Source organism: Sycon ciliatum, chromosome 7 (assembly GCF_964019385.1).
Source record: "Sycon ciliatum chromosome 7, ocSycCili1.1, whole genome shotgun sequence".
NCBI classification, from domain to species: Eukaryota; Metazoa; Porifera; class Calcarea; order Leucosolenida; family Sycettidae; genus Sycon; species Sycon ciliatum.
The window spans coordinates 33,013,391-33,036,822 of NC_088649.1; the positions used below are offsets into that span (position 1 = coordinate 33,013,391).

A 23,432-nucleotide genomic window follows, 5' to 3' on the forward strand; every position below is an offset into this window, starting at 1 on the left:
GTACGGCACACGCAGGGCCATATGCGCGACCTACGACAAATTAGCAGCAGCGCTGGTACAACAGAAATGTACAAACGCCGGAAACGTAAAGGTCATGAACCCGTGCGACCCCCTGCCGGCTGGGACAGGATGGCTACAGCTATAAATGGACTCATATCGAGCCAAGAAAGATACGCGACAGATACAACTCAAGCATATAGAAACAAGAAATAATTAGTGCACTGCAAGTGCCAGCGTAATCTGGCATAATGGCAAATATTGCATAGTAGTGAAGGTGAGTCCTGAACAGCATCATCAAACGTACTGGCTCACTATGATCCCAAGAAACCACTCATCTTGGAGTGCGACGCGTCTCCCACGGGAATCGGTGCCTGCCTACTACAACCAGACAAAGTAGGTTATTTGCGTCCTGTTACTTATGTATCTCGTTCTTTGGCTGCTGCTGAAAGAAATTATGCGCAAATTGAGAGAGAAGCTCTTGCCATTGTATTTGCCGTGAAGCGTCTTAAACAGTATCTGTGTGGACGACACTTCACCCTTCGCACCGATCACAAACCGTTATTGAAGATCTTTGGTGAACATGATCAACTTCCGTCTGTCACTACAGCACGTCTACAACGTTGGGCTGTTATTTTGTCCGAGTATCAATATTCCATTCAGCATATCAATGGTACTGATAATGTTGTTGCTGACTGTCTATCGCGTTTGCCCGTTCAGCTTTCTGTGCTTCAGGAACAACAGCTCACGGATTACATTAGGTCTGTCAATGTTGATCCTTGTCATGATCTGCCATTATCCGCTACCGATGTTAGCAAGGCAACTACAGCTGACCCCACTCTACGTAAGGTCATGCACCACATCACACATGGCTGGCCTAGCAGTGTCCCAGACAGTCTTTCCTCGTACTATCGTATTCGAGACCAGCTATCTGTTGAGCAGGGATGTATCACCTGGGGTTTGCGGGTTGTGATTCCCTTGGTATTTCGTTCCAGTCTGTTGCATGAGTTGCATGTTGATCATCTTGGCGTATCTCGCATGAAAGCTGTGGCTAGATCCTTCTTCTGGTGGCCTCACTTAGACCAAGACATAGTTGAACTTGCTGCGAATTGTCGTCTATGCCAACAGCAGGCTCGAGCACCAACGAAGGCACCCATTCACCACTGGGTCTACCCGAACCGGCCATTTGAGAGGGTTCATCTTGATTTCGCTGAATACAAAGGTCAGCACTACTTGTTAATAATTGATGCGTACTCCAAGTGGGCAGATGTATTTGTTATGGGCAAATCTACTACTACTGAGCGGACATTATCATGCTTGAAACGGTTCATTAGCTATTGCGGAATCCCGCTGATGTTAGTATCGGACAATGGTCCGCAGTTTACGTCCATGGAATTTGCCACCTTTTGTCAGAAAAATGGTATTCGGCATAAAAGAACCCCTCCGTACCATCCTGCTAGCAATGGACAGGTGGAGCGTCTAGTACAAGAACTTAAGAAACATCTTGCAAAATCAGATGATTCTCCTCAAGATGCTGTTTCGCAATTCCTGTTTTCGTATAGAAACACACCACATTCTGTCTCTCACGCGTCACCAGCTAGCATAATTATGAAGTGCGTCCCCGTCACACGTTTCTCATTTCTCTATCCTAGTTTTGCAACGCACATGCAGGCCAAGCAAGACTCTGCGCCAGCTATGCGAGCTTTCCTGCCAGGTGACAGCGTCTGGGTCAAGGATGTTCGCCATAACAAATGGACACCAGCGGTTATTGCAGCCAGACTGGGACCACTGACCTACTCTGTTGAGAGTGGTACCACCATCTGTCATGTCCATATTGAGCATTTACGGTTACGAGATCCCGCCGGTGATACATCCGACAGTGCTGATTCGGCTCGTAAGTGTCCATTGTCCTCCATACCTGATAATATGATTACTCCAGAGGATAGCTCGGAGAACGCTCCTACTGTTACAGCTGCTACGTTTCCCGCTTCTAGTACTGTTACCTACAATGAGTCTGCAGATGCAAGCACAGCAATAGATTCTGAACCAGACACACCCAGTGCACCCAGTCCAGCAGTCTCTTTGCGGCGTTCTACTCGGATCTCTAGACCACCAGAGCGCTTAATTGAGAACCCGTCTTTCGGCAAGTAACTGGACGGGGTTTCAGGCTCATGTTTATAGATTTCGTCTTTACTTTCAGGCTTCATTTTATTTTGTGAAGGGGAAGGGAATGTTATAGTTAGACATTTCAATAATTCTCGAGCATACTTCAAATATTTACGATAGTAATATGTTGTGCAAATACATAAATCACGTACCTGACTTCTCCAGGTCTAGGTCACTCCGAGACACCTTTCTGGCAAGGTATGATAATACTTCATGTTTACAAACATTAGTTATCTTCCTGCTGCAAGCGAAGGCTGTTGTTTACAAAGTCTTCGCCCATAATTTATTTGCATGTTGCTCACACGCAACCTTTCCCAAACTGAATTTGACGCATGCGCTCTGTGTACATCTCTAGAATAAAATTGTGTTCGCTGCTCTAAAACTGCACGCCACTCTGTAGCGTACATCTAGAGATCTAAAGTCCGCATGCGCTGTACGCTAACTTTGCATCCGGTTGCACCAAACGCTTGGAGCGCATATAACCTGAGCTTGCTATCATTTTCATTCATTCCGCTCGAGTCTAAGGACTCTCCAGTCTTCTACTATACTATGGTAAAGTAATGGATAAACCTATTATCCGTTGTGTTTTGTGAGTGCCTTAGTTCCTATCGTGTGCAGAACGTTGAATTACAACACCCGGTAAGTGTGCTTGTACTACATGTATACAGTATCGGTTGTACCGGAATTTTCGGTGCGTTTTATTTTCGGTAAAAATTGTCGGCACCGAAGTTACCGAAAATATAACACCCCCGAAAATGTCTGCTTTTCACTACAGTCAGACCTCGTTTTTAACTGTACACATCCGTTTCCCGCAAAAAATCATAGGTGAGGGAACCGGATAACCGAGCATCGGTTATGTTGGATGCATCACGTACGCTGTAAATCTGGGACCAGCTATTTTCTTCTGGCCGTCGAGGGATCCGGATAAAAGAGGACTGGATAAGCGAGGGAACTGGATTGTTGTGTATCGTGTCGGAGAAAGGTCTTCTGGGGTGTCGTCGAGATCTCGTTGCGACCGTGACTCCTGCTTGTCTCCCTGGCTAGGTGCTGCTTGCTTTGCTTTTTTGCGTAGTGTTTTTGATTATTGTTTACTATTGCGTATTGTTAGTGTTCGTTGTGATTTGGTACAGTACTTGTTACGAGATACGACACATTGTGTAGTGTGTGTTTGCAGCACGAAGAAGACTGCTCACCAGAACGGTTAGCTCAGGAGCTTGGGCTTACCTTGTGCAATCACAGTTCATCAGCTTGGACATTGCGCTTGGTCCCATGCGAATAACCGACTAGAATAGTAATCCTTTCTTCGTTGCATTTTTGAATTGTGTTCTTGCTAGCTCGTTGATTTATTTAGTTGATGTGTTGATTTGTGTTTGATTACTTATTTATTTGATGCGCGATTTATGTGCGCTGATTGCGTGATGGCATGCAATTATGATCATGCTTGCGCCAGCTAGCTAGATGCCTGCGCCGCGCACTGATGTTGAATGAGTTAGTATGCGCCCCGCGCTGTTCATGCATATATGGTACATGGTGTGTAATGTTTGCCGCACACGCGTATACGTGCCTCGCCTCGTACTGCTTATGTGCCGTGCGCCGTACTATTGCTGTCGCTTTGCCGCCAAATTTAGCTTCCGCTTTCCGAGCGCTGTACGCTCTTCTGTACGCTCATGCCAAAGTTGGACGCACGTTGTGGCTGGCCAGCGCTTTACCCCTCATGCGTTGTTCTTTTCCTTGATGCTGTGGTTTGTTTTCTTTAGTGTTCTAGAGTTCTCTTTCCGATGTAGTTCGTATTTTTCCAGTCTCTTCTTCTCAATGTATTCTACTGTTCATTCATTATAGTCCGTAAAGAATTACGTGACCTTTTGTCTTGTGGCGTCTGTGCGATCCTGAAACTTTTGAGGTGTTAGTAGTGAACACAACATTTTGGCGACCACGCCAGGATAGAGACGCGTGAACATGGATGAGGTAGAAGCGAAGCTGATCGCAAATGGTCAAGCTTATGGCTACACTGGAGAGGCATTGCGTACTTACGTAGAGGAGCGTATCGAGAAGCACGAGGAGAAAGTGCGTGCAGACAGAGAGCGCGACGAACGAGCAGGAAGTAGATTGGAAAGGAAAGATGACGAGCAGCTGCTTGCGAGGATTGCAGATTTGGAGTTGCAAGTCCAGCACGCACGAGAGACTCAGAGTGATGAGAGCACTTTGTTGAATACGACGAATGGCAGTTTAGCGAGCAAGAGGGCTGCCATCAAGATGCCGAAGTTCGACGGTAAGCAGACTGTTGAGACCTATCTCGAACTGTTCGAGGATGTGGCAAAGCAAAATGAGTTCAGCGACGACGAGTACCTGATCCGCTTGCGCGTGGCTGTTGCTGGCAGCAAGTTGGAAGGTGCATGCTATGGCTGCAACACCTTTGCCGAAGCGAAGCGCGAGCTGCTGATGGCGCATGGGAAGACCGCCGACAAAGCGTGGCAAGCCCTGATGGCCATACAGCAGAAAAGTGAGGAGAGTTTCTACCAGTTTGTGGTACGAGTGACGCGCGAGACGGAGAAGTGGGCAAAACTCGCCAGGCCTAGCCGTACCTCTAGCCGCGGACAAATCGGTGAGCTGGACGACACTGAATTGTTCGGATGTGTCGTACGTCAAGTCCTGCTAGAAGCTGTGTCGGCAGAAACTAAGGCCTTCTTGATCGAGAAGAGATGTTACACGAAGGACTTGAAGGCGTTTGCGGAGGATGGTATGGCTTACCAAACAGCCCACGGACGTAGCAAGCTGAAGCCTGCCAAGTCTAGCACCAGCGACAAACGTATACCGTTTGCGTCGGCAGAGTGTTTGACGGTCAGCGTTGATGAGGCTAACAAGAAACTGTCAGCTATGGCGTCTGAGCACCGAAACGCGTACGTCAAGGCAGAGGGACTGTGTTTCAACTGCCTGAGACCAGGACATCGAGTGATGAATTGTCAGAACAAGGGTCGTTGCAAGCACTGCAACAAGCGACACCACAGTCTACTGCACAGAGAGGACAAACAGGTAACATCCGAACCGATAGCCGAATCGAAAGTCGGTACGTATGAATGTAGTGCAAACAGCGTGCACTTGATGACCGGCGTGGCTGAGGTACAAGGACCTAGCCGAAAGGCCAGTGTACGCATATTCATCGACCCAGGTGCGCAGGCATCGTTCATCACCGCGCCACTGGTGAACTCGCTGCAACCGGCACACCTTGGATCGCAAACTGTCAGGCTGAAGGCGTTTGACGTGGAGCCGAAGTTTGAAAAGATGGACAGGTACCGTGTCACCATCAAGGGTGCAACGAAGTCCATTTCCGTCAATGCCTGGCAAAAGAAGTCGCTAGGTCTCCGATTCGATCCGCTAGCAGACAGCACAATTGCACGTTGGCAGTCACAGGGATTGCAGCTGTCTGATGACTCGACAAAGGCCGGATCAAGCGAAGTGCACATGCTGATTGGAGCTGACTACTGCAATGAGTTCCTTCTCCGCAAGGAGCAAATCAATGGAGAGACGGCCTGGCACACTGAAATAGGCTGGGTGCTGTCAGGACCGGCTAATAGTGAAACCAAGTCAGCGACCGTCAGTGTGAGTTGTATTGAACTTGACCGACTGTGGAAGATGGAAGAGGTGCCGGAAATAGCTGAGATGTTACCGGACTTCCCGATAGAGCGGCAAGGCCCTCATTACCAAGTGGGATTGCTATGGCGATCTGAGAAGCGTCCGCCAGCCAACCTAAACCAAGCGATGGCAGCGGCACACTCACTGCTGAAGCAGCTACAGAGACGAGGTCAACGTCTAGCGTATGATGACGTCCTCATCACTGAGTACTTGAAGCTGGATGCCATTGAAAAGGAACCGCATCCGGAGGAAGCCGGCTATTACATGCCGCATCATGCCGTATTCCGTAGCGACGCCTCAACGACGAAGACACGGGTCGTCTTCAATGCATCCGCCGCCTGCACCGGAGCACCATCCCTAAACGACATGGTCGATCCCGGGCCATCACTCCTACCGGATCTCACTGGTATCCTCCTCAGGTTCCGTGAGTATGAATGTGCTGTACAAGCCGATATTCGCAAGGCTTTTTTTATGATCGGAATGCGTGAAGAAGATAGGCCATATCTGCGTTTTGTTTGGCCTGAGATAGGTAGCGAAGAAATGTGTATCTGGCGTTTAAAGAAGCTGCCTTTTGGAGTGAATTGTTCTCCTTTCATACTTAGTGCTGTGCTGCGCTTTCATCTCGATAGTGCATTCGAGTCTGCTTCTGCTGCTGAGCGTGATATCATAGAGCTGCTGCTGCGTAGTTTTTATGTTGATGATTGCGTTTCTAGCTTGCCATGCTGTGCGGATGCTGAAAAGCTGCAGGAGTATAGCGTTAATGTTTTGCAGGGAGCAGGCATGGAGTTGCGGAAGTGGCGAGGGAACACGATGACCTCAGACCCCGAGGCTGGTTCCAAGGCACTGGGTATTGTGTGGAACACCGAGTCAGATTGTATTTCGGTGGCTGCGCTCGGTGATGTTGAGTGTCCCAAGGAAGTGTCTGGTTGGTCTCGTCGTGCTTTGTTGCGTTGTGTTGCCGCTGTGTTCGATCCGCTAGGTTGGGCGTCACCCGCAGTTGTGCCAGGCAAGATGATGTTGCAAGAGAGTTGGAAGCTCGGCGGTGGCTGGGATGACCCATTCCCTATTGATTTGGCTGTCCGATGTGCTTCATGGTGGGGAGAGCTCGCAGCGCTTTCTTCCGTTAAAATCCCCAGATGGATCGGGTGTACTCCAGATGCTCCAGTCACTTTGCATGTATTCTCCGATGCATCCGAGAAGGGCTATGGCTGTTGTTTCTATGTTGTGTCCGGTTTGACGTCTTCTTTGTTGTGTGCGAAGGCGAAGGTTGCACCTGTTGTACGTCCCACTCTTGCGCGTCTGGAATTGTCGGCTGTGTGTCTTGGCGTGAAGATGTTGTCCTTTGTCGTCAATGAATTGAGAGTGCCAATTGAAAGGATTGTGGGGTGGACAGACAGCCTAACCACATGGCACTGGATCTCAAAGCCGTCGTATCACTGGAAGACGTATGTTGCTAATCGAGTTGCTGCAGTGCAAGAAGTTTCGCAGAAGCTGCAAGTAGAATGGCGTCACTGTCCAGGAGTTAGCAACCCTGCAGATCTTGTCTCGCGTGGTGTCCCAGTGTGTGACTTGCAGAAGGAGATGTGGCTGCATGGTCCGTCTTGGTTGAGCGATGAGTCTCAGTGGCCACCAGTCATCTCGTTTCAGAGCACCAATGAGTCCGTCACCGAAGCACGCGTGTCGGCTGTGGAGGTTGACACTCCAGTTGTTTGGCCGTGGGAGAAGTTCTCCAAGTGGCAACGAGCTCGCGGTTTGGTCGCAAGTATGCTGTCATGGCGACACAAGGGTGTTTCGCGTGCAGAATTGATTCCATCTGCTGAGTCTGTGATGTTTCGCGCCATCCAAGAGCAATGCTTCCCCAAGGAGTTGTCCCAGTTGCGGAGCAAGGAGCCACTGAAGAAGGGTTCGAAGCTGTTCAAGTTGTCTCCGTTTCTGGATGAAGCTGGTTTGCTCAGAGTTCGTGGTCGTCTGCAGGAGAGCGATCTGTCCTACGAGGTTCAGCATCCGATCATCCTGGGCAGATGTCATCTAAGTGAGTTGTTTCTGCGTGATGCTCACCTTCAGCGAATGCACCAGGGTGTAGAGAGCGTGCTTGCGTTTCTACAACAGCAGTTCTGGATTCTCGGAGCTCGTCGGTTTCTTCGTAGCGTGTCGGAGAAGTGCATTGTTTGCCGCAGATTTCGCGCACAGACTGCTGCTGAGGAGATGCCGCCGTTGCCCTCAGACAGGGTGAAGCACCACCAGCCATTCGGTCTCACAGGTATTGATTATGCAGGTCCTTTGTACGTGCGCAGTTCATCAAATGTTCAGAAAGTGTGGGTCGCACTCTTCGTGTGCGGTACTACTCGCGCAGTGCACCTAGAGCTCGTGGATAGCCTGTCGACAGAGGTGTTCCTGCTAGCATTGCGTCGTTTCATCGCCCGTCGTGGGAAGCCGCTGCGTATACGTTCAGATAATGCTACGACGTTCAAGTCCGCCGCAGACAAGGTGGCAATCCCGTGGTTCTTCAATCCGCCATCTGCCCCGTGGCATGGAGGGTTCTATGAGCGTCTGGTGGCATGTGTGAAAGCTCCCTTGAAGAAGGTTCTCGGTCGAGCGTCATTGAGTCGAGACGAGCTGTTCACTGTCTTGACGGAGATCGAGAGAGTCGTCAACTCTCGACCCCTCACTCCGGTTTCTACGGATGTAGCTGACGAGTCGCCGCTGACTCCAGCCATGATGTTGGGAGACATCTTTGCAACCGGTATTGCCTCGTCTGACAGACCACTCGATCCACGGCAGTTGTCCGCTCGAGTCAAGTATGTCCACACCGTCTACGAGCACCTCAACCAGCGTTGGTCGTCTGAGTATCTCATTCGTCTCAGTGAGTATCATCGGTCAAAGTCAACTCCGATTGTCGTGAACGACGTTGTGTTTATTGCCGACGACAACCGGAAGCGGCAATCATGGCGCTTGGGTAGGGTCGCAGAGCTGTATCCTGGAAGAGATGGCAAGTGCAGGGTGGCCAAAGTCCAAGTTGGCCAATCGTCCATGCTACGGCCCATTCAACGCTTGGTTCCGTTGGAAGTAGCGAAGGAGCATGTTGAGCCGCCTGCTGTGGACGCTGAGCCGCAGCCGCAGACACCCGCGAGCGCTGATCCAGTCAACGTCGTCGATGATGTTGAAATACCTTCGACGACCGTTGAACCGCAAGTTACGCGTCGATCTCGTCGTACCGTTCGACCACCACCTCGTCTTGATTTGTGATCAGTGTGGTTGAAGCCCTTTGGTGGGGAGAATGTTGTGTATCGTGTCGGAGAAAGGTCTTCTGGGGTGTCGTCGAGATCTCGTTGCGACCGTGACTCCTGCTTGTCTCCCTGGCTAGGTGCTGCTTGCTTTGCTTTTTTGCGTAGTGTTTTTGATTATTGTTTACTATTGCGTATTGTTAGTGTTCGTTGTGATTTGGTACAGTACTTGTTACGAGATACGACACATTGTGTAGTGTGTGTTTGCAGCACGAAGAAGACTGCTCACCAGAACGGTTAGCTCAGGAGCTTGGGCTTACCTTGTGCAATCACAGTTCATCAGCTTGGACATTGCGCTTGGTCCCATGCGAATAACCGACTAGAATAGTAATCCTTTCTTCGTTGCATTTTTGAATTGTGTTCTTGCTAGCTCGTTGATTTATTTAGTTGATGTGTTGATTTGTGTTTGATTACTTATTTATTTGATGCGCGATTTATGTGCGCTGATTGCGTGATGGCATGCAATTATGATCATGCTTGCGCCAGCTAGCTAGATGCCTGCGCCGCGCACTGATGTTGAATGAGTTAGTATGCGCCCCGCGCTGTTCATGCATATATGGTACATGGTGTGTAATGTTTGCCGCACACGCGTATACGTGCCTCGCCTCGTACTGCTTATGTGCCGTGCGCCGTACTATTGCTGTCGCTTTGCCGCCAAATTTAGCTTCCGCTTTCCGAGCGCTGTACGCTCTTCTGTACGCTCATGCCAAAGTTGGACGCACGTTGTGGCTGGCCAGCGCTTTACCCCTCATGCGTTGTTCTTTTCCTTGATGCTGTGGTTTGTTTTCTTTAGTGTTCTAGAGTTCTCTTTCCGATGTAGTTCGTATTTTTCCAGTCTCTTCTTCTCAATGTATTCTACTGTTCATTCATTATAGTCCGTAAAGAATTACGTGACCTTTTGTCTTGTGGCGTCTGTGCGATCCTGAAACTTTTGAGGTGTTAGTAGTGAACACAACATGGATACTGTAATTTCACAAATTTTCGGTGTACTTTTATTTTCTGTACTTTCGGTGCGTCTGTTTCATACCTAAAATTTCAATACACCGAACAAACACTAACACACATAATCCAATAGGGAACTGCTTCTCTGTACCGAAAATTTCTGTTCACCTAACCTAGCCTGTTGCCCTCATACCGAAAATATTGAGCACCGAAAATTTCTGAAATTAGAGTAACCGAACACTGGTTATGTTGGATGCATCACCTATGCTGTAAATCTGTAACCAGCTATTTTCTTCTGGCCATCGAGGGATCCGGATAACAGAGGACTGGATAACAGAGGACCGGATAACAGAGGACTGGATAACAGAGGACTGGATAACAGAGGACTGGATAACAGAGGACTGGATAAACGAGGTGTGACTATAGTGCACTCTAGTTATTATTTTGTTAGTGAACTTCATAATTCCTCACCTTGGCTAGTATGTCTACAGCAAGTTAATTATACGTTTGATGGAATTTCATCTCTACAGTACCGGTATGTAACAATCTGCTAAATTTTTACTTCACTGAGTTTAGCAAGCTACGATTTCATGTCATTTGCTGCATTTAGAGGGATAGTCCAGGAGTGCGATAGACAAAATTGTTATATCTTTTCTTGGGGGTATTATAAGAATGGCACAGCCGTTTCAGGGCTACCTTTTGATCTTCACAACAATCATACTGGTATTGTGAACATGATTCCTCTTTGCCTGTAGAGAGCGGATAACTGACAAGTCCTGAAAAACAAGAAGTTAGGCCCGAAAGTCTACCCGTCATAGACGGTGCCTATCGATTCGCCCTGATCGACGTTGACGATCACAACAACTGCTGCATGTCGTGCCGTACGAATCATACAATATTTTACAGCTCGTCCCCAGCCACGCGGACAGGGTCTTACGTCCCGTACCATTCAGTGTTACGTCTATTGTGAACCAGACTTCAGTTTGTAGGATTTTCCATGGAGTTAATTATTATAATTCCATGGATCTCTCTCTCCACCCCCCCCCCCCCCCCCCCCACACACACACATACACCACATGGATCATGTTCAGGAAAACACGCACACATATACACACACGCGGGTTTATACGTATGTACGTACACACACACACACACACACACACACACACACACACACACACACACACACACACACACACACACACACACACACACCTTTGGACCTTTTGATGCCCATCGCCAGAGGCGATGATAGCTATCCTACAGCAGACGCCATAGCAACTTGTGCTGGGATTGCACCACCACCACCCCCCTCACATGCACATGCAAACACACCAGCAAACACATACAGAAACGCACGCACGTGTACGAGCACCTGCGTACATACTTGTACTTGTACTTGCTCACTGCCAAAACTGGTCACGTGGGTCTCCCCGGGAGAGGGGAGAGAGACTCAAAAGGAATATTGGAAAGATGACTCAATTGGCCATTGAACCACCCAACGGCCGACACCCCCTGAAATCCCCAAACTAGGGTGGACTTGAAATGATCCCACTTATGGGCTCACCACACCTCAGTAAGTGGGTGAGGACAAGGTGCAGAAAAGGATTGACGGCATCAGGGTATCCGTCTCAGGATCCAACTGCAGCGTACATACACACACACACACACACACACACAACACACACACACACACACACACACACACACACACACACACACACACACACACACACACATACCAGGCTGTATGAACCGCCGGTGAACCGGTGAACGTGCCAACAGAGAGAACAATAATATTATATTAAACCTGGTTCGCAGATTGAGTTAAGATATATTATTTTACTTGAAGAATGTCATAAGCGTAGCACAGGAAGTTCAGGGGCTAAATCAGTGAATCACACATTAAATTCCGGTGGGCTTAGAAATATTGCAGTCCTATATATTGAAATTATGTTCTAACCGAAGAAGCCAAGCCAAGCTGGCAAATGAAGGCGGTCCAAAGAGTTATTCAGCTGAACTACTTTTATGAAACAAATTGCAGCAGGGAAAAGGCCTCAGCTCGCCTTTTCGTACATGTCATGAGGCCCGGCAGTACCAGAAGAAGTCGTGAGGACTCACCATCATTTATTCGAGAATTCGGGTACAGAAAATTAAAAAATTGTGAGGGATGTCAAATAGTCTGCAAGAGCTTAGAAGAAACCATTAGAAATGCAGCAAGTTAGTTTTCACTCTAAATGAAACGACACAGTCGTTGATGATAAGAACTATCAGTCTAGTGTATCATGTGCTCCCAGCAGTGATGAGATCATTCGCGAACGGGAGCGGCGTTTTTTTTTGTGCCCCTTTCTTTTCCAAAATGATATCAGACAAACAGGCAATACGCGGGCATGTGCTACGCTGGGGAAAACACTTAAAACTTTCTGGAAGTTAGATCGGAGTACATCAACATCGAAGCAGCATTGTACAGGACTTACTAAGTCATTTTCATCAATGAACAGCTACAATAGCACTAAGAGACTGGGAAAGAGTGACGGAAATTTAAATCGGACTGATTTCCGTTGCCGGGCGGATACCGCTGGTGATGACAGAATCATTCCTATACTAATTATTACTAAAAAAATTCTTGAATTTTCGGACTCACTCTCCGCCAACTCGTGACGTCATCATGACAAACGTGAACAGAGATGACATCATTCCGAATCTTCCTAGACGGTTCAAGCTCACGGCTCGAATTATTTCGAATCGACGCTGAGAGGGGCACGGATTGTCCTTGATTGGTGAGAAAGGAGATGCAGGTTAGTAGTCCAGGACTGAGAAGCACCCGGTTCTGTGGGGTAGCTCAGTATAAGTATGACTGGTTTCACGACAAAATAGGTTAGACAATCGCTGAGTGACGGGTCACCCAATAAAAAGACGAAGAGAAGTTTTCAGATCATTTCTTCACGTTTTACGGCAAAGTTACGAGGTAAATGCTATCGACGTGTATGGTCATCTGAAAGAAACTAGTCGTCTCTTTTTCACCCGCTCTCCTGTTTGCTAGTGCCAGACTCAGTGTTTTCCGGGTCAGAGACGTGCTCGTTGTCATGGCGATCATGCTCCTCAAACAGCTCTCCTTCGGCCCAGGGTTGCCGCTTGCCCGACGCCATGGCAACGTAGACCAGGGCGGAGGTGAACAAGACGCCGGAGGTGATGAAGAAGACCTTTCGCCACTCTGCAGCTGTCTTCTGCGGCTGCAGGGGGTTGAACCAGATCAGTACAGCATGCATGGCAGCAGGGACACGAATATTATTATTACCATGAAGAGCTAGGATTCAAAATTCGAGGACAAGAATATATCATGAAGAGCTGGATTATCGAATGCGAAACCCTCTGAATCCATTTCACCGCTTTTCGGACAATTGCCAAAATATGATTCACTCTACATGTATGTGTTGTTGTTATCAAAATCCATGTTTGGATTCCAGTTTTGAAATGGTTCTAGACTTCTAGTCATATTTTGAATGTGAACTTTTGCCTGATGATGCCCCAGGACCTTGAGAGTGCAATGAGCTGAACATCCGATTTTCTCAAATTTGGCGCTTAGCAGGGTTTGCATATCAGTTCCTCATAATAATACCGTATTTTCCAGAGTAAGCCGCACTGGAGTATAAGCCGCATCTCCATTTTTGCAACGAAATACAGACATCAGTCCTATTTTATCACTGCTCATTTGATCATTGGAGTAGAGGCCACACTCTCCTCTTTCGGGAGTGAATGTTGAGTGTTCAAAGTGCGGCTTATGCTCCGGTCCGGAGAATACAGTAGCCCATACACAACCCCCTCCCCCCCCCCCCCTTCATGTTCACACATCGCACAGACACAGAGACACATATGCCCGTACGCACGCACTCCCACGCAAACACACACCGACTGAACTAACGTTTGGTTTCTCATAGTTTTTACTTTGATCTTCCATACACAACCACCCCCCCCCCCCTCATGTTCACACATCGCACAGACACAGAGACACACACGTACGCACGCACGCCAACGCAAGCACACGCCGACTGAACTAACGTTTGTTTTCGCGTAGTTTTAACTTTGATCTTCCACATGTTGCAAGCCGCTGGCACCGCGCAAAATGACAACCTGAGCTCCAGACAGTCTTGGAGTCCGCAAGGTGTTTGTAGTGCTGTACGGTAAGAATTTGTTTGGTTCTTTGCAGTGCTCTGGGAACGGTTCTTTGCAGTGCTCTGGGAACGGTTCTTTGCAGTGCTCTGGGAACGGTTCTTTGCAGTGCTCTGGGAACGGTTCTTTGCAGTGCTTTGGGAACGGTTCTTTGCAGTGCTCTGGGAACGGTTCTTTGCAGTGCTCTGGGAACGGTTCTTTGCAGTGCTCTGGGAACGGTTCTTTGCAGTGCTTTGGGAACGGTTCTTTGCAGTGCTTTGGGAACGGTTCTTTGCAGTGCTCTGGGAACGGTTCTTTGCAGTGCTCTGGGAACGGTTCTTTGCAGTGCTCTGGGAACGGTTCTTTGCAGTGCTCTGGGAACGGTTCTTTGCAGTGCTTTGGGAACGGTTCTTTGCAGTGCTTTGGGAACGGTTCTTTGCAGTGCTCTGGGAACGGTTCTTTGCAGTGCTCTGGGAACGGTTCTTTGCAGTGCTTTGGGAACGGTTCTTTGCAGTGCTCTGGGAACGGTTCTTTGCAGTGCTTTGGGAACGGTTCTTTGCAGTGCTCTGGGAACGGTTCTTTGCAGTGCTTTGGGAACGGTTCTTTGCAGTGCTCTGGGAACGGTTCTTTGCAGTGCTTTGGGAACGGTTCTTTGCAGTGCTCTGGGAACGGTTCTTTGCAGTGCTCTGGGAACGGTTCTTTGCAGTGCTCTGGGAACGGTTCTTTGCAGTGCTCTGGGAACGGTTCTTTGCAGTGCTTTGGGAACGGTTCTTTGCAATGCCTTGGGAACGGCTGTGTCCACCCAACTACTTTCTACAGATGAAGCTGCAAAAAAATTCACAGTTCGCGTGAGAAAAAGTGGTCGAAGACCGAAAATCCCAATCGCTGCATCCATGTTTCCCTCGTGCCAGGCCACGAAAGCGGAAGAGGAAGGATTTTTTCCAGCCGTGCTGCGCCCCACAGTTAATGAAGCTGCAAGAGCTCGCAGCACCCGTAGCTTCAGGAGCCGACTGAAACTGGCTCGCTGGCGTGGATTGCCGGGAGCCACTGTGTATTGAAGAGGGAGTGTGTTGAGTGGCAGTTTTTCCAAGCGGAATGTTCGATGGACTTCTCGTATGCTCTGGATGGCAGTCATGAGTCAGTCAAGTGTCAAGTCAAGTCGGCGGAATAGCGCAAGCTGCCACACAGTATGCAACGCAACGCACCGGTCGACATTTGTTTTCACGTGTGAAGTGATCTTAACTCACAGTACAGCTGATTGAACGATGAGAGAAAACTGGGCGGGTGTCTGAATGAGTCGCACAAGACCTGCGCTGGAGCAAGCAGCAACTGTGGTGCGTCTAGGTGGAGTCGAGACCCCGGGTCGGTGGAGCTCCCCAAACCTCACCACTACTACTACCACGATTCATGTTGTGCGTGCTTCCCATAGCTGTATCTCATGTTTGGCACTTAAGTAGTCTTCGTAAAAATAATTAATTGATAAAAATAATAATAAACAGCAAACAGAAACGTAGCAGCACTTACAGTCAATGCATCCGCTATGTACGGGCCGATAATGCCACCGATGGCGCCGAACGAGTTCGTGAAGGCCAGGAGCACTCCGGCGAAACGCGGCGACAGATCGACCAGGTTGATGAACGCACCCATGGTGATGAACGACATGCACGCGTCTCCCACCGTCACCATGGCGAGGGCCAATGCCTTGCTCTTGCTGTACGCCGCACCGATAAGAAACACTGCCGTACCCATGTGACCTGAGACGAAAACAAACAAACAAACAAATGGACCGGTGCAAGACAGACCGTGTGTTCAAGACATCACTTCATGTACAGCGGTGCAGCAAAATGCCAGTAGGACCTGCCGCAACTAGACCTGAGAGAGAGAGAGAGAGAGAGAGAGAGAGAGAGAGAGAGAGAGAGAGAGAGAGAGAGAGAGAGAGAGAGAGAGAGAGAGAGAGAGAGAGAGAGAGAGAGAGAGAGAGAGAGAGAGAGAGAGAGAGAGAGAGAGAGAGAGAGAGAGAGAGAGAGGAGAGGGAGAGGGAGAGGGAGAGGGAGAGGGAGAGGGAGAGGGAGAGGGAGAGGGAGAGGGAGAGGGAGAGGGAGAGGGAGAGGGAGAGGGAGAGGGAGAGGGAGAGGGAGAGGGAGAGGGAGAGGGAGAGGGAGAGGGAGAGGGAGAGGGAGAGGGAGAGGGAGAGGGAGAGGGAGAGGGAGAGAGGGAGGAGGGAGGAGGGAGAGGGAGAGAGAGAGAGAGAGAGAGAGAGAGAGAGAGAGAGAGAGAGAGAGAGTAGGGAAGTTACACACCGTTGACATACCCGATTCTTGTGTGATTTGAAACTGACAATGCACTAATATCTATGACAGTGTATCTATCCCTCCTACGGGCGTGGACTGATTAAAATCAGCTGGGATGACCGGGGTCGGCATCCTTACTGCCCTTTAGCTCGTACATGACACTAGGGGTGTCAACGGGTAGTAGGGTACCCGTGCTACCCATAATTAGAACGGGTATTCGGGTAGCAATTTGTTCCTGAGAACCTGATCGGGTAGTTGGAGTACGGTGTTTTGCAACGGTGCATGTAAAAAGCACGGCTGCGTGCTTACTGTACACTTTCTATGTAGCGCAAGAGTAGACTCACCGTACAAACTATGTAAAAAAAATACCCGATGGGGGGGGGGGGGGAATACCCGTGCCACCCGGAAATTCTGAACTACCGAAAAGTCCGCTGTAAACGCCCACCCCATTTTTTGCAAGATCTGCTCGCCTGTACGCACTGACCCCATGCACTATCACCCCTACTGTACAAAAGTGTATCTCACACCGTAGCACGAAGAGCGCTTTCCTACGGTAAACTATGTCCACTTTCCAGGTTTCAACAATCTCTTTGGCCACTAGCAAGAGTACATTATGTACTCCTGGCACTAGCTGTGAGCTAGCTTGTAGTGATTTTACTTCATGATGCTTTTTCCTTCTTCTTTTCCTGATGATGGTCATGAAGACCGAAACGTTGAAACGATACCTCTATTGGATTTGTGTGAAATGCAGTGCTCTCTTGAGTGTAGGAAGGTTGCCCGCAAACTATTCACAAGGCCGTTTTATTTCGCAAATCCAAACGGGAGTTTCTTCCTAAAAACAAGGTGGCGAAGAACAGAGTATTGCAGGAACGAAACACACTTCTGACGGTCATTTCCGCATCACGCAATGTGCAAAGGCAAGGGTTTTTCTGACAAGTTAGCAGCGACTTTGTAGGTGTAGCTTTTGTGACACCCCCCGTTTGACTTGCAACTGCAATCCTGCGACCGGTCAAGTCGTTGAATGACGCTTCGTCCGAACAATCACAGTTCCGTTCTGAAAGCGCGATATCGTGGCACTGCAGAAATTTCAAGATTTTATTCTAAGGCATTCACATGGATAACGAACTAATATCAAAGACGACTCGTTTATCGAAAGAAAGGAAATCTCGACAGAAGTTTTTCTTTGCAGCATAATAATGACGAACTCTTTTGCACAGCCTCCTGGTAAGACATAGGCAGTTTGTAGGCATAACAGTCATTCTCGCACGCATTCGACCTTCATGCCAGTTTTCTACAACTATATTGACCCGAAAAAGACGAAAATACTCAAGTAGTATGGTGCTGCTGGGGTGGGTGTTTGCTGTGGACTTTACAGTATATGTACAGAAGAGAGAGAGAGAGAGAGAGAGAGAGAGAGAGAGAGAGAGAGAGAGAGAGAGAGAGAGAGAGAGAGAGAGAGAGAGAGAGAGAGAGGAGAGAGAGAGAGAGAGAGAGAGAGAGAGAGAGAGAGAGAGAGAGAGAGAGAGAGAGGAGAGAGAGAGAGAGGAGAGAGAGAGAGAGAGAGAGAGAGAGAGAGAGAGAGAGAGAGAGAGAGAAAGAGAGGAGAGAGAGAGAGAGAGGAGGGGGGGGGGGGGGGGGGGAGGGAGCTGTGTTGCAACTCCGAGTTTCACGTAGCCGCGACCATCAGGCAACCGATGGCAGATGGCAGTGAACTAAACGTATGTCTCGATGGCGATGCAGAAGATATCCTTTCTTCTCTTTTTCTTTATTCCTTACTTTTCCTTTCTTGCCGTGGTTGGCTATCACCCCTCTCTCGCACTTTGCGTGCCAATTGGTCATGGACCACGAGTTGAGTGAAATAAATAAATAAATAGATATGTAGCCTGAAACTTCACTATTTCCACAAAACGAAACTAGTGGTAATAGGAAGTAAACATGTACAGTCCGTATCGCCTATAAGGTTGGCGGCTATAGTAATATACCGGATATAGTGATCAATTTTTCAAATTCATTGTCATTTGCCATAACTAAGTATACACAGTTATCGCGTATAGTAATAATCGTCTATAGTAATATCGCCTATAGTGATCAAATTCTTTTTCAAAAGACCTTTGTTACGTTATTTTTGCATCGATTATAGTGATTGATGTAAATGAAGTGGTGTCAGAGGAGAACAGGGTGTTACTTCTTCGTGAAGAACTAACTTGTCCAGTGTTGTTTGGTGAGTTCTGCTTGAACAAGTTGCCAAATATGCCTCCATCGTGAGGAAATGCTCATGCGGTGTGACATGAGCTGTAGCCAGCTATGCAGTGCGTATGTGCACGGCGCCCTGAGTCGTTTGACACCCCACTCGCATACATTGCATGCAGTATCGGTCATAGTGATATATCGCTTATAGTGATAAAATGCTCAAGATCAAACACCAACGCTATAGGCGATACTGACTGTACATCAATTTCCCGCCGTTAGGTTTTGCTGGGCAAGTCCACTACAACCGTACACACCTTGATACCAGCTCTGCATAAAAGGTCATGAACTTTTGTAAGGTCATACTCAGGAATGTACTATAACGGGTTGTACCTGCCAAGTATGGGGTAACTTGCCCTGCCAAGTATGGGGTAACTTGCCCTGCCAAGTATGGGGTAACTTGCCCCGCAAAAAGGTGACAGCCATCTTAGATACATACCTCTCATTTCCGCTAACACTCACCCAAAGTGTGCCCTTTAGAAAAAGGCCTTTAACTTCGGTGTTCGGATAGCTGAATTATGAGTGTAATTCCTAACAGACAAATCTTTCGCTATCGTTTCTTACTGAGGCAAGTGAATATGCGCCGTGTGGCTACTGTCGACAGGTTCCTACGCCATATTGGTAGCGTGACAACGATCCCGGACAGGAGTCCAATGATGTAGCCACCAATCTGAGGCAGGGCGGGAGTAGACACCACTCTAGCCACAGGGAAAGGAGATCACAGACATGCACACACACACACACACACACACACACACACACACACACACACACACACACACAAACACATGCACGCGCACACACGCGTGCACACACACACACACACACACAAACACACACACACATACACACATGTCATGTTACCAAATATCAACCCACATCTTTATCGAAATCTGTTGTCCATTTACACGCCCAAATTTAAACATAACAAAATGTATGTTCCTTTCAATGAAGAGAGAGAGAGAGACAGAGACAGAGAGAGACAGACAGACAGACAGACAGACAGACAGACAGACAGACAGACAGACAGACAGACAGACAGACAGACAGACAGACAGACAGACAGACAGACAGACAGACAGACAGACAGACAGACAGACAGACAGACAGACAGACAGACAGACAGACAGACAGACAGACAGACAGAGACAGAGAGAGAGAGAGAGAGAGAGAGAGAGAGAGAGAGAGAGAGAGAGAGAGAGAGAGGAGAGAGAGAGAGAGAGAGAGAGAGAGAGAGAGAGAGGGAGAGAGAGAGAGAGAGAGAGAGAGAGAGAGAGAGAGAAAGTGAGAGAGAGAGAGAGTGAGAGAGAGAGAGGGAGAGGTAAAGGGAGACAGAATGAGAGAGCTCACATCGAGGACGTTGAAGTGGTGTACTTCATAGTAGAATGTAGGTATACATGTCAGTAGCGAATAGCTGCCGAAATCACCTGAGATGCACACAATCACATTGACATGTAGATGCACGCACATGAGCATTCGCACGCATTCGACCATACACGGGAGGAAAAATGCATAACCTGTCAAACTCGTTTTTAAAGACTTTTAAGGTGTAAACCAACTCGGGAGTAAAAACACAATATTCACACCTAGTGACCCATTGTTGGCATAATTATTTCAACCTCACGCATAACGAGTACTCGCCAATAACGACATGTTTATCGTGCACGATGGAGGGTCGGTATTCGCAAGGATAACGACTGTACATGGATTGCATTAAGACACTCAGTGTCTGCTCTGGGATTTCAAACCTACCGGGTACAAGTGTACCTGGCACAACTGTTGCAACCGTGTCAGTCCCGGGTACATTCAAGTGCGGCCACTGCACATCAGGCAATCTTAGGACTCCCTGATTGTGTCCCAACAGGGTCACAAGTGACCTGGTGTTCTTTTTCCAAGCGGGTCCAAGTACCCCCCGCCCCAACCGGGTCACTGACGCGGCTGACCCGGCTCTGGAGCAGACATTGTAAGTACGAGCAGTCATGTACAGGTACTAGTGTGCGCAAGGAAGTGTAAGTCTCTGTGCTTTCATCGCAGTTATGAACCTGAACCTTAAGTTAATACGTAGAATGTCTCAGCACAGTAATGCTAGTTTATGACATGCTGTAGAATTGCACGTTGTTTTTCTTAGTCTTTTTTCCCCAGCTTTCTTTTCCTGTTACCAGTCATTCTAACAAATAGTGTATTCCTCGAAGTCTAAGGGCGTGTTTGGTTGGTACAACCTTGAACAGGATTCACCAGAACAGCGCAATTGGTTGGTTCTGGCCGACCAGAACACGTTCTGCTTGCTCCGGCCTCGAGGATGGAGCAGACCGAGCAGTTTCACTTTTTCACAGTGAAACCTGGCGGCAACATCGATTTTGGTACCAAATGATCACGTGCATATGCTTTTGGGTTGGACTCGCTGTGCCGTACACAGTGACCATGGTGACCCATACACATTTTGCAGAATGCACCAAGTTTGGCACACTTTTCACAAAAATGTGCTCTGTTTCTGGAGTGCAGTTTGGTTAAGATGAGGCTGCTCCATGTGCACCAGCTGTTCGATCCTGTTCCAGATCGTACCAACCAAACACACCCTGACATTGTTATACGATGTGTGGTCCTGATCGTGTGAATTGTGGAGCGGGCTTTAAAAGAATAAAACCAAAAATGCACTGAGTGTGATATGAACATTTCAAAGGTATGCGCCCATTTTATGTATGTGTGTGTACAATACTCAATCCCCGCACAGTTAGCTATTTCTACTTTCTACCAAGGTCTCGTGAGCGGAGCTTAGAGTTACAATTGTACTTGTCCAACTGATGGAACTGGTCACTATCCCGCTACGTCAGCTTGAGCTGCAAAGGAATTCTATTGAATGGTGAAAACTGCAAAACGCACGGATGGCCTCACATGTCTTTCAACACGCTCTGTGTGGTACATGGTGTGTTTGTGTGTGTGTGTGTGTGTGTGTGTGTGTGTGTATGTGTGTGTATGAGTGTGTGTGTGTGTGTGTGTGCGTGTGTGTGCGTGAGTGAGTGTGTGCGTGTGTCCATGCGTAAGTGAGTGTACGAGCTTGGCAAGGCCAGAACGGCTTACTCCTTCAAAATACATAAACCTTCTTTGACTAGTTAGAGCGTTAGCTTACCAGCGGCCAGCGTCAACGTAATACCCCACATTGGTACAGAGAGCAGGATGGATCTCCATGGCACGGCGGTACGACGGCGAATACTGGCTGGCAGGAATGCAGTCAGTGGGAATACGTCCAGGAAGGTGAATTGCTGCAATACGTGCGAACAATCACATTGTAAAGCGTTTGAGACATGTCCTGTGGAAACAGAAATATGTACCGTAAAGCGCACCTGCAATTTAATTTATTTTATGAGAAACCACGAACCTCGAGAACAGAATGCTGTCTTTATGCGGGATAACGCAAATGTACCAGCATTGAAAAAATAGTACCCTCTCTTGAATAGTGCCCTCTCTTGAATAGTTCCCCATCTGTGAAGTACATTGAAAAAATAGTGCCCCAGGGGCACCAATCACGTGAGTACAATGCTTGGCATGCAAAGTGTTTCTCTCCCGAAAATGCAGTACAGTCCGATCTCGCTTAACCGCACACATCCGTTTTCCACTAAAATATCCTCATAGGCAATGGAACAGGATAATCGAACACACATACTGTATGCATCAGGGTATATTCTAGGACGAATTTCCAACCGGTTACGGTCCAATGAAGAGTCGGGGGGTCCGGGGCTCCCCCGGAATTTTTTTCAAGATACAACCCAAATATGGCACTCGACAGCAATTTAACAGATTTCTTGGTGCTGGAGTACAAACTCGTGACCCTAGTACCAGCCCACGCGGCTTCGCTGGAAGTATCCGTCCAGAAAAAGCGTTTGACCATTCACAGCTCCATTCACCCACAGAAAAGTACGGGCGGTTGGAACTGATTTGTAACTTTTCAACTGGTCGCCAACAATTTCAACCGGTCGAAAACCGGCTGGGGCGGTTCTAGAAAATTCCCTGTGCATGCATGACATATGCTCTAAATGGGTAAATAACGATTTTCTTCCGAATGACGGGGGATCCGGATAAAAGGGGATGGGATAAGCGAGGTCTGACCGTACTTGAATGTGGAGGAACACACGTGCACACGCCCACCCCCCCCCCCCCCCCCACCCACACACACACCTACACACCATCCATGAGTCAACGAGAAGAAACCCGCACACAAATATTGTACGCACAGACACACAGACATATGCACACACGCACACACACACACACATACACGGCCACACACACACACACACTCGCGCGCGCGCGCGCACACACACACACACGCACGCACACACACCCAAACACAAACACAGTCATACACGAACACACCGTCAAGGTGTTTTTGTCTGAGGCGGCAATGTCGGTTTCAATCATGACTCTCTCTTCCATAGTTATGTACGGATGCACAGCAGGACTTTCATAACACAACGTAAACCATAGGATAGTGGCAAGCAGAGATCCAGCACCTGTACCGAATATACACGGGAAGAAGAGACAGATTGACAGAAGAAAACATGTTTTTAAGCATCCTTTTAAAGGTTTGCTTGCCTGAACAGTAACATTTTCCGTACAACCCTCTTCAAAACTGAAGCGCTTCGTCAAGTTAATCATTCCATATTTTCAACAACAAAAAAGATCAAGTCGTCGTCAACCCAGCACATTGAGCAGTAGTCAGTAGCTGAAG

General features: G+C 48.2%; 2 protein-coding genes across 2 annotated transcripts in view; one reads left to right on the forward strand and one right to left on the reverse strand.

Moving 5' to 3' along the window:
• The first annotated feature begins 4,119 nt into the window (after positions 1-4,119).
• On the forward strand, positions 4,120-9,039 carry LOC135821861 (uncharacterized). The gene has a single exon (XM_065334860.1). It carries the CDS (start codon positions 4,120-4,122, stop codon positions 9,037-9,039), a length of 4,920 nt encoding a protein of 1,639 aa, XP_065190932.1.
• Positions 9,040-11,191: 2,152 nt separating this feature from the next.
• Positions 11,192-23,432, reverse strand: part of LOC135821354 (sodium-dependent phosphate transport protein 3-like) — a 27,492-nt gene continuing 15,251 nt past the window's right edge. Inside the window, exons 10-15 of the mRNA XM_065334421.1 lie at positions 23,078-23,214; positions 21,834-21,966; positions 20,057-20,133; positions 19,271-19,404; positions 15,693-15,922; positions 11,192-11,661 (exon numbers count right to left, since the gene is read on the reverse strand). Coding sequence (XP_065190493.1) covers positions 19,315-19,404; positions 20,057-20,133; positions 21,834-21,966; positions 23,078-23,214 — 437 coding nt within the window. The 3' untranslated portion in view covers positions 11,192-11,661; positions 15,693-15,922; positions 19,271-19,314. The remainder of the gene's footprint in view (positions 11,662-15,692; positions 15,923-19,270; positions 19,405-20,056; positions 20,134-21,833; positions 21,967-23,077; positions 23,215-23,432) is intronic.

Coding starts and splice junctions, on each gene's coding strand:
- LOC135821861 (XM_065334860.1), top strand. CDS start 4,120: ATGGATGAGGTAGAAGCGAAGCTGATCGCAAATGGTCAAGCTTATGGC.